This window comes from Apodemus sylvaticus, chromosome 22 (genome assembly GCF_947179515.1).
Source record: "Apodemus sylvaticus chromosome 22, mApoSyl1.1, whole genome shotgun sequence".
Classification (NCBI taxonomy): Eukaryota; Metazoa; Chordata; class Mammalia; order Rodentia; family Muridae; genus Apodemus; species Apodemus sylvaticus.
This window is the reverse complement of record NC_067493.1, coordinates 31,256,234-31,269,237: the sequence shown is the minus strand read 5'-3', so window position 1 is coordinate 31,269,237 and position 13,004 is coordinate 31,256,234. Positions and strand designations below refer to the sequence as shown.

The 13,004-nt window shown below is 51.9% G+C and overlaps 2 protein-coding genes across 2 annotated transcripts; both read left to right on the top strand.

Moving 5' to 3' along the window:
• Window positions 1-705: 705 nt before the first annotated feature.
• Gal3st4 (galactose-3-O-sulfotransferase 4) lies at window positions 706-7,494 on the top strand. The gene is made up of 3 exons (XM_052167939.1): window positions 706-1,014; window positions 1,225-1,528; window positions 6,164-7,494. Exons 1-3 carry the CDS (start codon window positions 890-892, stop codon window positions 7,175-7,177), a joined length of 1,443 nt encoding a protein of 480 aa, XP_052023899.1. The 5' UTR covers window positions 706-889; the 3' UTR covers window positions 7,178-7,494.
• Window positions 7,495-8,374: 880 nt separating this feature from the next.
• Trappc14 (trafficking protein particle complex subunit 14) lies at window positions 8,375-12,807 on the top strand. Its single transcript, XM_052167936.1, has 11 exons — window positions 8,375-8,993; window positions 9,255-9,350; window positions 9,457-9,586; window positions 9,707-9,793; window positions 9,918-10,038; window positions 10,135-10,282; window positions 10,565-10,647; window positions 10,733-10,896; window positions 11,472-11,626; window positions 11,766-11,959; window positions 12,078-12,807. The coding sequence occupies exons 1-11, from the start codon at window positions 8,583-8,585 to the stop codon at window positions 12,229-12,231; spliced, it is 1,743 nt and encodes a 580-aa protein (XP_052023896.1). The 5' UTR covers window positions 8,375-8,582; the 3' UTR covers window positions 12,232-12,807.
• The last annotated feature ends 197 nt before the right edge of the window (window positions 12,808-13,004 follow it).

Sequence of the window (13,004 nt, the reverse complement as noted above, 5' to 3'; positions counted from 1 at the left end):
CCAAAATGATGGAGTTACACTCCAAGTTTATCAGGAAGCTTAAGGCTGGCGAAAGAAAAATCAATCAATCAAAATCCCCTCCCTTTCTGCTTGCTGCCTGCCTGCCTGATAGGATTACGAAATGGGATGGGGTGTATATGGGGACTCCATAGGCCCACATCTCCATCAGTCCCTTTTAGACCTTGGGGGGGTCTTCCTGGGTTACCCAATCTGTTCCTATCTGTTCCTCCATTCCTTCCTAAGGTTTGTCCCTAAACTAGCTACAGAAGAAGGGAGGTTCTTCATTCTTATTTGTGATTGACAGAGGGACTCTGAAGGCAGCCAGGACCTGGCTTGACAATGCCAGGTTATCATCATGAAGCCTACAGATTCAATCTCACTGTCTGTTTCATTTGAGAGCTGGGTCCTGGCTTTATCTCCCTCCCTGTTAAATGCCCAATGCTTAAAGGGGGTGAACACAATTGAAGGCCAGGAAGTGGCAGGAGACAAACAAGGTTGGCTGCAGAAGGAATAGATGCCAGGTTATTTATAAGGGTCCCATGTACAAAAAAACAAAATAAAGACAAGGGTCTGGTATAAAGAGCACACACACACACACACACACACACACACACACACACAAGGCTACTCCCCATCCCTCCCTCAGGTCTCAGAAAAGCTCCTTAGACTCCTCTCCTTCCCTGTCATTTCCCTTCTAGACGCTGACAGAGGCAAAAATCTGCTAACTCAGGGGGCAGACTCAACCAGGGCTGCAAGGAGGCCTGGGGAATGATCCCCTGATCTCTACAGGTGCCTTCCACCGGCTGTACGGCCACCTCCATCTCTCTCTGCCACCCATGGCTCTTGGCCCTGGCTCTGTCCCCGTTTAATGTCACTTGCCTTGTGACACATGGGCCCTCTGTCTCCTGCCAGGACCATGAGGCTCTGGAGGCCTCGGAGCCTGGGGGTGGCTCTGGGAGTCTTCATGACCATTGGATTTGGCCTCCAGTTCTTGGGGGGATCATTCCAGAGGAGGTGAGTTCCTATTCTGTCCTACCTCTCTGACTATAATATCCCCCCCCATCCTACTCTTTCTTGATCCTACCTGGGGATGTGATCTACCCTAGGGGGTAAATCCTTGGGGGCAGGGGTGGGTGTTCCTATTGTCTACTGATTACAAGGACCCACCTGCTGCTCCACATCATGCTAAGGGGCAGGACATTTCCCTCCCTATCTTTTTTCCAGGCTCCCTGGACTGCAGCTCCGACAGTCCTGGATCCCTTTACTGGGACCAACTGTTAAGTCTTGCCTACCCCGACAACGACTTGTGTTCTTGAAGACACACAAATCTGGGAGCAGCTCTGTGCTCAATCTCCTTCATCGCTATGGGGACCAGCAGGGGCTACGTTTTGCCCTGCCTGCCCACTACCAGTTTGGCTATCCAAAGCTTTTCCAGGCTTCTAAGGTCAAAGGCTACCATCCCCAGAGTTCGGATACCCAGAAGCCTTTCCATATCCTCTGTCATCACATGAGATTCAACCTGAAAGAGGTGAGGAGGTACAGTGAGGGTAGACTAGGAAAGAGATCTCCTCAGGCTTTTGGCCAAGATCCACGAGAGAGGGATTCCATGCCTTGGTGTGAGAGTTTACATATAAGTTGGACCCTGGGGCATAAAGGTGAGGTCTCCTATTGTTCTTTCTACAAATGTCCTTTCTCTGGGGCAGGTATAGCGTTGGGAGCCAGAGTCTTCTCTCTAGTAAGATTTGTGTGTGGAGGGTACTAAGACTTGTGTGTGCCTGTGGAGGTCAGAGGTCACTCCCACATGTTTCTCAGTCACTCTTCATCTTAGTTTTTGACAGAGTCTCTCAGTGAACCTGGAACTTCCTTCATTCAACTAGACTGACTGGCCAGTGAGCCCCTAGGATCCTGTCTCCATCTTCCTAGTGCTGTGGTTATGTGCAAGCGCCACATTTGAGACTCTGTGTTAAGCTCGCAACAGAATACAGACTTGTTGGACATTTAGAATCCCAGAACTGGAGAGGTTGAGGCAGGAGGCAACTGGAGGTCAGACTAGGGATACAGCACAGTTGAAAGAGTTCTTGTCTAGCATGCAGAAAGCCCTGGGCTCAATTCTTAGCACTACATAAACCAAGTGTGGTGGTACACACTTTTAATCCCATCACTCAGGAGGGCAGAAGGATCAAGAGTTCAAGGCCAGCCTCAGCTACACAGTCAGTTCAAAGTCAATCTAGAATACAAAACACCTTGTCTTAAAAAAAAAAAAATAGTTGAAGGCCTGGCTGAGCTGCACGACCCCACCTCTGTCTCATAAACAAACAACAAAAAGATCTTGACCACCCCCCTCCCCAAGGAAACTTCTTTATAGAAGAGGTAACACATTCTCTCACAAGCTTAAACTGGTGAACACTTGTCTGAACAAAAATAAAGCACACCAGCACTGGGTGTGGTCGCTCCCACTGTAATCACTTGGAAGGAGAACAGACAAAGATTGATGTGGTGGGCAAGGAAGGAAATATCGGAGGGGGTTTTGAGTGAGTCAATTCTTATGCTTTTGTGTGTGTGTGTCTGTCTGTCTGTCCCCTTCTGCCTGTGCTTGTATGTAACTCAAGTAGTTCAGACTTGAGTCACATAGCTTCAAACCTACTAGGTAACTGAGGATGATCTTAAAGTCCTGATGCTCCTGCCTCTGTCTCCTGAGTGCTAGGTACAGGTATGCACCCCCACTATCAGTTTACGCAGGGGATGGGACTCAGCACGTTGTGCATGCTAGGAAGCTCTCTACAAAGTGAGCTAGTTCTCTAGTTCGGACATTCTTTAGGGGGAATTTTTTTTTTTTAAATGTCACCATCATAAGCCCAGAATGTCCTAGAACTTAAAGCCATACTTCTCTATCAGTTTCTCAGAGTGCTAGAATCATAGGCATGAACCACAATGTCCAGCAAGCATCAGACATTCTTGGTGATTTTTCTTTGGTTTGCTTGTAGTAAAATACCGGGAATTGAACCCAGGGCTCTCCCACACATTCTACCCAGGCACTTTCCCACTGACCTATATCCCTAGCTCAGATTGGGCATGCTTAGTGGAAGCAAACCATCACAAAATATATATGTGTGTATCAGGCGAGTACTGCAGTGAAGAGAATAGCCAACTGCCCAAACACTTTATTTTGAAATAGGCTCCTGCTTTGTACCCTGGGCTTTCCTTAAATTCTCGGCTGTCCTCTTTCCTCGAGATTACACCATACCCAGCACACCCTTGTTGAAGGCAGAGCAGGAGACAGCTAAGGATTGTGAGGGTGATGTTGGAGGCAGCAGGAGGCCACTGTTGAAACATCGAGGGGCAACTGTCAAATTTGGGATAATGACAAGGATCCCTATGGTTAGGGAGAGGATCTTCACGTCACCACGACTGACGACTTCCTACGTTCCAGGCACTTCCACATTCTTCCAGACATATTGATCCAGACTTTTTTATTGATAAGAAATGAAAGGTTTTTTTCGAGACGGGGGTTTCTCTGTATAGCTCTGGCTGTCCTGGAATTTACTCTGTAGACCAGGCTGGCCTGAACTCAAGAAATCCACTTGCCTCTGCCTCCCAAGTGTTGGGACTAAAGACATGCGCCACCACTGCCCGGCAGAAATCAAAGTTCTAATAACAGCAGTGAAAGGCCAAAGTCATACAAGTAACAAATGGTAGAACTGGGAAGTTATTTTGGATGCCAGAGACAGTCTACTTAAAAAAAAAAAAAAAAAAAAAAAAAAAAAAAAAAAAAAGTTCAAAGACTCTGCCCTCTGGGCATGCACATATTAATGAAGAAAATGAAAAAAAAAAGTTAAGGAAAGGTACTTAAAAAAAATCTTCCATGTGTAGGACGTTTGTGTGCGTTCCTGTGATACAGGCATGTGTGGTGTGTGTGTGTGTGTAGAGGTCCACACTGCTGGTTTTCACCTTTTACTTCATTTGAAACGGGGTCCTTTTGTGCAGTTGACTTTGTACTCCAGACTAGCCAGTCTGGGAATTCTGGGGGGAGGGGGGGTCGAGTGTCTTTACCTCTCATCTCACCACTGGTGGTTACAGAGGCACAAGTCAACTTTATTTAGTGGGTCATGGGGATCCACACTCAAGTCCTCACTTTTTTTTTTAAAGACTCATTTATCTATTTATTATATGTAAGTACACTGTAGTTGCCTCCAGACACACCTGAAGAGGGTGTCAGATCTCATCACAGATGGTTGTGAGCCACCATATGGTTGCTGGGAATTGAACTCAGGACCTCTGGAAGAGCAGTCGGTGCTCTTAACCACTAAGCCATCTCTCCAGCCAATCATAGTTCCTTAATAATATTTTTTTTCTTCTCAGCAATTTTTAGTCTGTTCTGTTGTAAATCCCCACTCTTAAATCATCTATGAAATGTCATCTGTTCAGTTTCCAGATGCACATAACACCTTAAGCCCTAATTAGGTTCCTATTGGCATGTTGGAGATTCATCCAAACTGTTTTCTTCATCTCAAGATTTAGCGTGTATATGTGTGTGTGTGTGTGTGTGTGTGGGCATGCGCCTGTGCACATATGAGGCTTGGAGTAGTCAGGGTTCTCACTGTTATTCTCTGCCTATTCCTTTAAGGCAGGGCGCCTCCTGAACCTAGGCTAGGTTCTCGGGCTCTCTGCTGCCACTGGAGGTAGGCATTTGCAGAGATACCTGGCTCATTACATGGGTGCTGGGATCTGAATACCAGTTCTCATAAGTGCAGTGTAAAAGGTCCTAACCACTGAGCCATCTGCCCACCCCAGGATGGTAATTCTTCAAACTTCCTTCAGGACAGGCTTATCACCAAAGAATGCTGTGAGAGGGAAATGTTAGGTTCCATGATAAAAGTCATCAGAGCAGAAAGCTTCCTAATATATCCTGCTAATCAGTCCGCAACGACTACGCTACAGCCCAAGCCAGTCTGACTGTTAAAGTACTGACTGAGAAATAAAGACATAACACCCCAGACTTTAGCCCTACCGGTTTTCCAGCACCCTTCCCCAACCCCTGCCCTACTTCAGGAGTGTCTTTTGTTCTCCAAGTTCCTCAGGAGTTCCAGAAGTGCCTTGCGCTGCAGCCGCCTAGGACTGGCCTGAGAGCACAGAGTTACCACGGGTATCTCCCTCCTTCCATCCTGAGGAGCCTCAAGGCCAGCTGCTGTCTTGAAGCTGTGACCAAGAGTGTCCCAGAAAAGGCATTTAACAGGTTTCTGTGCCAGCCATGCTGGTGCCTGTCTGTAATTGCGATGTTCAGGTGGCTGAGGCCAGAGCTCAAGATCATGGTGTGCTGTGCGTGACTCTATATCCAAAGGCGGCAAGGCTGGGGACATGAGTGAAATGTTTCCCAGGCAAACATCAGGGCCTGATTTTGATCCCCAGAAGCCTCGTAAAAAAGCTAGGCATAGTAGCAGGCTCTTGTGTCCCCAGCCCTGAGGAGAGGTCCCTGGGGCTCTGACTAGCTGACCTAGTTGATAAGTTCCAGGCCAGTGAAAGATCCTATCTTGAAAATGAAGGTAGATAATGCCTGACGAATGAGGTTCTCTGAGCTCACATGCACAAGTGTGTACACACACACAAACACACACACCCACACACACACACTGAAAACAGACAGACGCTTGTTGCAGAAGTGAACATGAAGTTTGGTTCTTAGAGACTTTTGAGTGTGGGCCAGTCAGCACCCAGGGTTCTACAGATCTCTGCCTCCTCAGCACTGGGTGTATAGGTGAGCACCACTGTTATCTGGCTTTTATGTGTGTCCTGGGAATATAAACGTGCGTTCTCACGGTTGTGTGGCACACACTTTCTTGCCTGAGCCATCTCCCCAGCCCCAGGTTTGAGAGCTTTTCCCAACCAACCATAAAGACAAAAAGGAAATTAATCACTGATATGAGCTGTGTTCCAGATTTCTACCTAGCTGTTATCTCTAGTATTCTCAATCACCTGGGAACCTCTGACTACTTTCCTTTTGCAGACTGGGCCGACTGAATTTCAGAGGTGTTACATAATTTCCCCCAGGTCTTGCAGCGGTAGGGGAAGCAGAGGGTGGAGAGCAGCTCCTGAGGGCTCATCAGAGCCTCATCTTGTTCTCCCGTTCTCTTCAGTCAAGCTCCTCCTCTCTTTCTTTCCTCTGCAGGTACTTCAGGTCATGCCTTCCGACAGCTTCTTCTTTTCCATCGTCCGAGACCCAGCGGCTCTAGCCCGATCTGCCTTCTCCTATTACAAATCAGTTTCCTCGGCTTTCCGAAAGGCACCATCTTTGGCCGCCTTCCTGTCCAATCCTCGAGCCTTCTACAGACCTGGGGCCCGGGGCAACCACTACGCACGTAACTTACTCTGGTTCGACTTTGGTTTGCCCTCTCCCCCAGAGACAAAGGACATGAGGATGAGTCCCCAGCTGCCCAGAGACCCCAAATCCCTCCGGCTACATATTGTACCCTCCGTTGCTAGCCCTGGAACTCTCTTCCGACCTATTACCACAGCTGCTGATAGTTACAAGCAGCCAGCCAGCCTTGCCTCCTCAGATTTGGGGCCCTCATCTTTTATCCAGTGGGGTCTGGCCTGGTTGGACTCAGTCTTTGACCTGGTCATGGTAGCTGAGTACTTTGATGAGTCATTGGTTCTGCTGGCAGATGCCCTGTGCTGGAGTCTGGATGATGTGGTGGGCTTCATGCACAATGCCCAGGCTGGAAGAGAACAGAGTACTCTCAGGACTGCCAATAAGACTGTGGTGACAGGTGAAGATCAGCGGCTAACCCACCAGGCCCGAGCCTGGAATAACCTAGATTGGGCTCTTTATACCCACTTCAACCGTAGTCTGTGGGCACGGATAGAACAGTACGGCCAGAGTCGACTGCAACGTGCTGTAGCCGAGCTCCGGGCTCGAAGAGAGGCTCTGGCTAAGCGTTGCCTGATGGGAGGTGAGGCTTTAGACCCCAAATACATCGCTGATGTAAGGCTCCGCCCTTTACAGTTTGGTTCAGCTAAGGTATTGGGCTATGCGCTTCAGAATGGACTAAGCCAGAAAGACCAAGAGGAATGCCAACGCTTGGCCACCCCGGAGCTACAGTATAAAGATAAACTGGATGCTAAGCAGTTTCCTCCTACAATCTCCTCACCTCTCAAGACCTCAAGGCTACTGCTCCCATAGGTATCAGACTACAAATTAGGACACATACAACGGGTGGAGGACCTCTAGATGAATCTGTATTTCCCTCGGAAGGAACAGGAAGTTTGCTCTAAGGTGAAACTGGTGTTGTTTGAACTGCCTCTAGAAATCCCAGCAACATCTGTTTCCTCTCCCAAACCCTAACTTTGCCACTTTTGAGCCTCAAGACAGATTCATGTAGCAGCTCCCCAAAGCCTCCCTCTCCCTCCGCCCCCCCCCCCAAGGGACAGAAGATCAGAGTGACACAGAGAAAGTTTGGGGCATGATATATATATGTCCATTTCTCTACGAAATATTTGTTATGGAGCTGTGTTGATATCACTGTAAAAATAATTGTTGGATGAATAAATGCTATGAAACGTTTACTTATTTTTTTAAAAAAAACTTATTAGATTTATTTTATTTTATGTGTATGAGTGTTTTGCCTGTGTGTGCACCACATGCGTGCTTGGTGCCCACAGATCTCCTGGAACCTGGAGTTACCAATTACTGTGAGCCACCATGTGGGTGTGGGGACGCAAACCCTGGTCTTCTGCAAGGACAGCAAGGGCTCTTAACCAAAAAGCCATCTCTCCTGCCCCCGCCCCCCCAGTTTTTTGTTTTATGTAAGGATCTAAAAGGATAAGAGATGGAGAATCTTTTATTGGACAGAAATTAGGCTAGGAAGGGGTCTTTTTCTTTTCTTTCCAATGATTCCTCAAGGCTGGGGATACAGCGTTGGTAAAACGACTGGGTAGCATGAGGCTTGAGGCTAAGGCATTCCTGAATGTGTGTAACATACACACATACACCACCAATAACAACAACAAAAAAAAATCCAGAAATAAGACAGTGCTGTAGCTCATTTTGCAGAATGCTTGTCTACCATTCATGAAGCCCTGGGCTCAACGCCCAGCCCTGCCTAAGTCAGACCTGATGGCACATACCTGTGATGCCAGCGTTCCGGAGAATGCAGGCAAAGGGATCGAAAGTTTGAGTTCGATCAGCTTAGGGAGCTTGGGCTACGGGAAACACTGTCATAAAAGGAAAGGAGCGTGAGAGAGAGGGAACAGAAAGAGAAAGTCAGGGAAGAAAGCCGGTCTACACTCCTTAAAGGTTCCTCGGCAGGCTGCACGTACCCCTCGACCCATCCAAGCAGCCTCGGAGGCCACGCCCCCTTCCTTCCGCTTCCGCTTTCTCTCCAGCCATTCAGCTCCGCACTGCTGTTCCGGCACCGCTGGGTCTAGGTTCCGGGTTCGTTTCTGTGGTTTCCGGGCCAGGCTGGTGTGTCCCGCTGCCTGCGGGGCGGAGCCGCGGTCCTCCGGTGTCGGGACTCGCCGGCCGAGCTCCCGCCGGTCCCGTGGCTCCCTGCCGGCCTGGTCTCGGGTCGCGTTGCCCTCCCCACCCAATGGAGTCCCAATGCGACTACTCGATGTACTTCCCGGCCGTGCCGCTGCCGCCACGCGCCGAGCTGGCCGGGGACCCGGGCCGGTACCGGGCGCTGCCCCGGCGCAACCATCTGTACCTGGGGGAGACAGTCCGCTTCCTGCTGGTGCTGCGCTGCCGCGGCGGCGCGGGGCCTGGCGGTGGGGGCGGCGGGGGCTTGGCATCCCGAGGGGCCTGGACGGAGCTGGCGACCGCCCTGGCCGCCCTGGCCTCGGTCAGCGCCGGAGGAGCGCTGCCAGGGTGCGGCAGCGCCGGCGACCAGGATGCTGACCCCCCGGGGGGAGGGGACCCGGGGGGCGGGGGGTTGTTTCGAGGCTGCAGCCCCCTTCTCACCCACGGCCAGGGCCCTGCTACCTCAGGGGGAGCGACCACGGTGAGGATCTCTGGGTGACAAGGGCTGAGGGGGGGGGAGGTTTGCTGGAAGCAAGAGAGGCAGTTTGGAGCATGGATTCCTTAGGGACCCGATGTAAGAGGCAAATGACAGCATTGTCCTGCCTTGCAGAGGGACCCAAGACAGGAGGCAGACGATATTGAGGGGTGGACATAAAAAGTCTTGCCCTGTCTTGAGGGGATGTTAAAGGATCCTGCATCTTTGACACTTCCCTGACATCTTCACCCCTTTCATAACCCCTAGCTGCCTGTGGAAGAACCGATTGTGTCCACAGATGAGGTCATCTTCCCACTCACCGTTTCACTGGATAGACTGCCCCCGGGGACACCCAAGGCCAAGGTAGGATGACATGACGGAGCGGAAGCTGTCGCCCTAGAATTCAGATGACATTTTAAGACCCATCTACCATTCCTCGTGATCACGGTCCGATGGCTCCTGTACCTAGATTGTAGTGACCGTGTGGAAGCGGGAGTTCGAGGCACCAGAAGTCAGAGATCAAGGCTACCTACGCTTGCTACAGACTCGATCTCCTGGGGAGACTTTCCGTGGAGAACAGAGCGCCTTCAAGGCCCAAGGTGGGGGAGAGGGGGGAAAGCTGGAGATTGGAGAAGAGTAGATTAGAGGGGGCCACATCGGAAGGGAAGATTTGGGATGCGGAGGTCTGACTTCCTGCCTCATTCTCCCTGTCTCTGCAGTGAGCACCCTACTGACACTGCTGCCTCCTCCAGTTCTGAAATGCCGGCAGTTCACTGTGGCTGGAAAACACTTGACTATGCTCAAGGGTGAGCGCATCTGCTGGCTCAAGGCTTGACTGGCAGCAAGGGAATGGGTCCAGAATGCTGGGTAAAGGTGGAGTTGGGGCAGGAGGATTCCCACTACCCTGAGCTGAGCTTGTTCCCCGCACAGTGCTCAATAGCTCTTCCCAGGAAGAGATCTCCATCTGGGATATTCGAATCCTCCCCAACTTCAACGCCAGTTATCTGCCTGTCATGCCTGATGGCTCTGTGTTGCTGGTGGACAATGTCTGGTGAGGTTCTGGGAGGGTCGGCAGGGCTGTGGCGTGGTGGGGACAGAGATGGGACGTGGCAAGCTCATGCCCTGCCTCCCTTTTCTCCTGAACTAGTCACCAGTCTGGGGAAGTCTCCATGGGCTCCTTCTGTCGGCTTCCTGGTACCTCCGGTTACTTCCCCTGTCCACTTAGTGCCCTGGAGGAGCACAACTTCCTGTTCCAGCTGAGAGGGGGTGAGCACCCCCCTCCTGGGGCCAAGGAGGTGAGCTGGTGTGTTCACAGAAGTGGTGGGAACTGTCCGGTTGGTAGAGTGCTTGCTTAGCGAGCACAGAGTCCTGGGTTCTACCCTCAGCATTGTATAAACCCGACATAGTGGCATGTGCCTGGGATCTAGCACTTGGGAGGTAGCAGGAGGCTCAGAAGTTCAAGGTCATCCCCAGCTATGTAAGGAGTTGGAGAGCAGGCTAGGCTCAAAGAAAACACAACGGACGAGAAAGGCCATGAGCCTCGGAACATCCAAAGTCTCCCCTTGTCCCATCTGCAGGGTCTTGAAGTGCCCTTGATTGCCGTGGTTCAGTGGTCCACCCCAAAGCTGCCCTTCACCCAGAGCATCTACACCCACTACCGGTGAGTATGTGGGAGACCCAGCAGGCGCCGTCCTGCTCGCCTCTGCCTAACACATCCACCCAGCCTCCTCTCTCACTGCTCCTAGCCTGCCCAGTGTCCGCCTAGACCGCCCTTGCTTTGTGATGACTGCTTCTTGTGAGTCCCCTGTTCGGACCTGCGAGCGTTTCACTGTCACCTACACGCTGCTCAACAACCTCCAAGACTTCCTTGCTGTGAGGCTTGTGTGGACCCCGGAACACGCACAGGCTGGTGGGTCAGCTGCCAGGCTTGAGTCCTTATCCCCTGGGAGGGACAGGGCAAGGAAGAGGCAGGACAGTGAGGACAGCTCCCAAGTCGTGCCAGCCCCACCTCAGTGGGTCACTTGCAGTACCTGGATGGCTCTCCTGTGTACCTAGCTAGTCATCCAAGGTCACGGATGAAGAGTCAAGGTGGGCAGAGACACTGGCCCTATGCTTCCTGGTACAAGGACACAGCACGCGCACGCGCACACGCGCGCGCGCGCACACACACACACACACACACACACACTTACTAGCTCTGTGACCTTGGTTAAGTTACTTCATCTCTCTGAGCCTCTATCCTCTCTAAAACTAAGTAACACCTCATGGCTTGTTATGCCTATTAACCGAGTTAACAGACACCTGGGTCAGAACAGACCACAGCACCCAGCATTAACCACCGTTGTCTGTAACCCTCAGCAAAAGATAACATTTACTCAGTTTACTCTGCAGAGCACTTTGCGAATTACCCCCCCTCCCCTTCCCCCGCCCCTGGGAGCTGACGAAAGCTGTGCAGTGCTCATGGGCATGTGTTCCTGCCCCCAGGAAAGCAGCTGTGTGAGGAGGAGCGCCGGGCCATGCAGGCAGCCCTAGACTCCATCGTCTGTCACACACCCCTCAATAACCTCGGCTTCTCCCGGAAGGGCAGCGCACTCACCTTCAGCGTGGCCTTCCAGGCCCTGAGGACGGGGCTCTTCGAGGTGGGCCCAGTGGTGGGTGGAATGGTTAGGGCTTCTTGCTTCTAGAGGGGAAGCACCTTAGGTTGCGCTAGAAGGCTGGGCACAGGGGAGGTAGAAGCCCATTCCAGCCTGGGTCTGAGGTCTGCGTCTTCCCACCCAGCTGAGCCAACACATGAAACTGAAGCTTCAGTTCACTGCCAGCGTGGCCCACCCTCCGCCTGAGGCCCGGCCCCTGTCCCGGAAGAGCAGCCCCAGCAGTCCTGCTGTCCGGGACCTGGTGGAGAGGCACCAGGCCAGCCTGGGCCGTTCTCAGTCTTTCTCCCACCAACAGCCTTCCCGCAGCCACCTCATGAGGTAAGGGACCAGGCCTGGTATCTGTCTGACCAAGAGTTGGGAGCTGGGGTCAGGAGCAGGCCACTGAGTGGGCTGCTGTACCCTCACAGAGCCACCCACAGCCTCTGTCTCCTTCCAGGTCAGGCAGTGTGATGGAACGCAGGGCCATCACACCCCCTGTGGCCTCTCCCGTCGGCCGTCCCCTCTACCTACCCCCGGACAAGGCTGTGCTTTCTCTAGACAAGATTGCCAAGCGTGAGTGTAAAGTCCTGGTGGTGGAGCCCGTCAAGTAGCAGCAGTCTGCTAGCTCAGCTCCGGGACTGCAGAAACCCTAAGCCCTGGAGGGCCCCTTGTTCCCAGGCTGCGCCTCCCACTGTGTGCAGAGAGGCCTTGCAGGGCTGCCTGTCTGTGTCTGCTGGTAAGGGACGAGGGCAGAAGCTGTGAAGTCACTGTGTGGCAGCAGCTTAGCCAACAGTATTCCATACGTTCTTGGGGGGCAGGGGAGGGCTGGCCCCACCCCGCAGGGCAAGGGCTGCAGGAGCCCCCTCGCCTCACCCTTCACTGTCCCGAGTTTACAGAGAATCCTCTCTCTCGTGTTCAAGCCTCTCTGCCGCTGAAATTCCCTTGCACCCACCCACAGGGCTGAGATTAGAGGGTGGTAGTGGTAAAGGGACCCAGGACCATGACTCTGTCTCAGGGGTTGGGGACATAGCTAGGTGGCCTCTTTCTGCCCCTTAATGTTTACGTTGGCAGCCTGAAGCACTTTACGTTCTCTATTCTTGTTTTCTGTTTTTGTCTGTTCCTGTAACTTATTCTCCGACTACATCTTCCAGCTGAAGTAAAACAATTAAAAGCTGTTTGGGAGGGAGTATGAGTTTGTCTATGTGTTGATCACAGGAGAGATGGCCTTCAGTATGCCAACAGTTGCCTTCCTGTGTATGTATATAGGCTTCTCTTGGTTCCTAGTTTTACTTCCAGATGTGCACCACTACACCTGTCTCCAGTTGTCAGTTTTATCTCCCTAGGCTGATGATAGGCACAAGGCATAACCTCACCCCCACCAACA

What these genes read in the sequence shown, in the direction of transcription:
- Gal3st4 (XM_052167939.1), top strand. Translation starts at nt 890, where the DNA reads ATGGGCCCTCTGTCTCCTGCCAGGACCATGAGGCTCTGGAGGCCTCGG. An exon ending in GGGGGATCATTCCAGAGGAG is followed by an intron (nt 1,015 to 1,224) that starts GTGAGTTCCTAT and finishes TCTTTTTTCCAG; the next exon opens with GCTCCCTGGACTGCAGCTCC. An exon ending in TGAGATTCAACCTGAAAGAG is followed by an intron (nt 1,529 to 6,163) that starts GTGAGGAGGTAC and finishes TTTCCTCTGCAG; the next exon opens with GTACTTCAGGTCATGCCTTC.
- Trappc14 (XM_052167936.1), top strand. Translation starts at nt 8,583, where the DNA reads ATGGAGTCCCAATGCGACTACTCGATGTACTTCCCGGCCGTGCCGCTG. An exon ending in TTGCTGGTGGACAATGTCTG is followed by an intron (nt 10,039 to 10,134) that starts GTGAGGTTCTGG and finishes CTCCTGAACTAG; the next exon opens with TCACCAGTCTGGGGAAGTCT. An exon ending in AGCATCTACACCCACTACCG is followed by an intron (nt 10,648 to 10,732) that starts GTGAGTATGTGG and finishes CACTGCTCCTAG; the next exon opens with CCTGCCCAGTGTCCGCCTAG.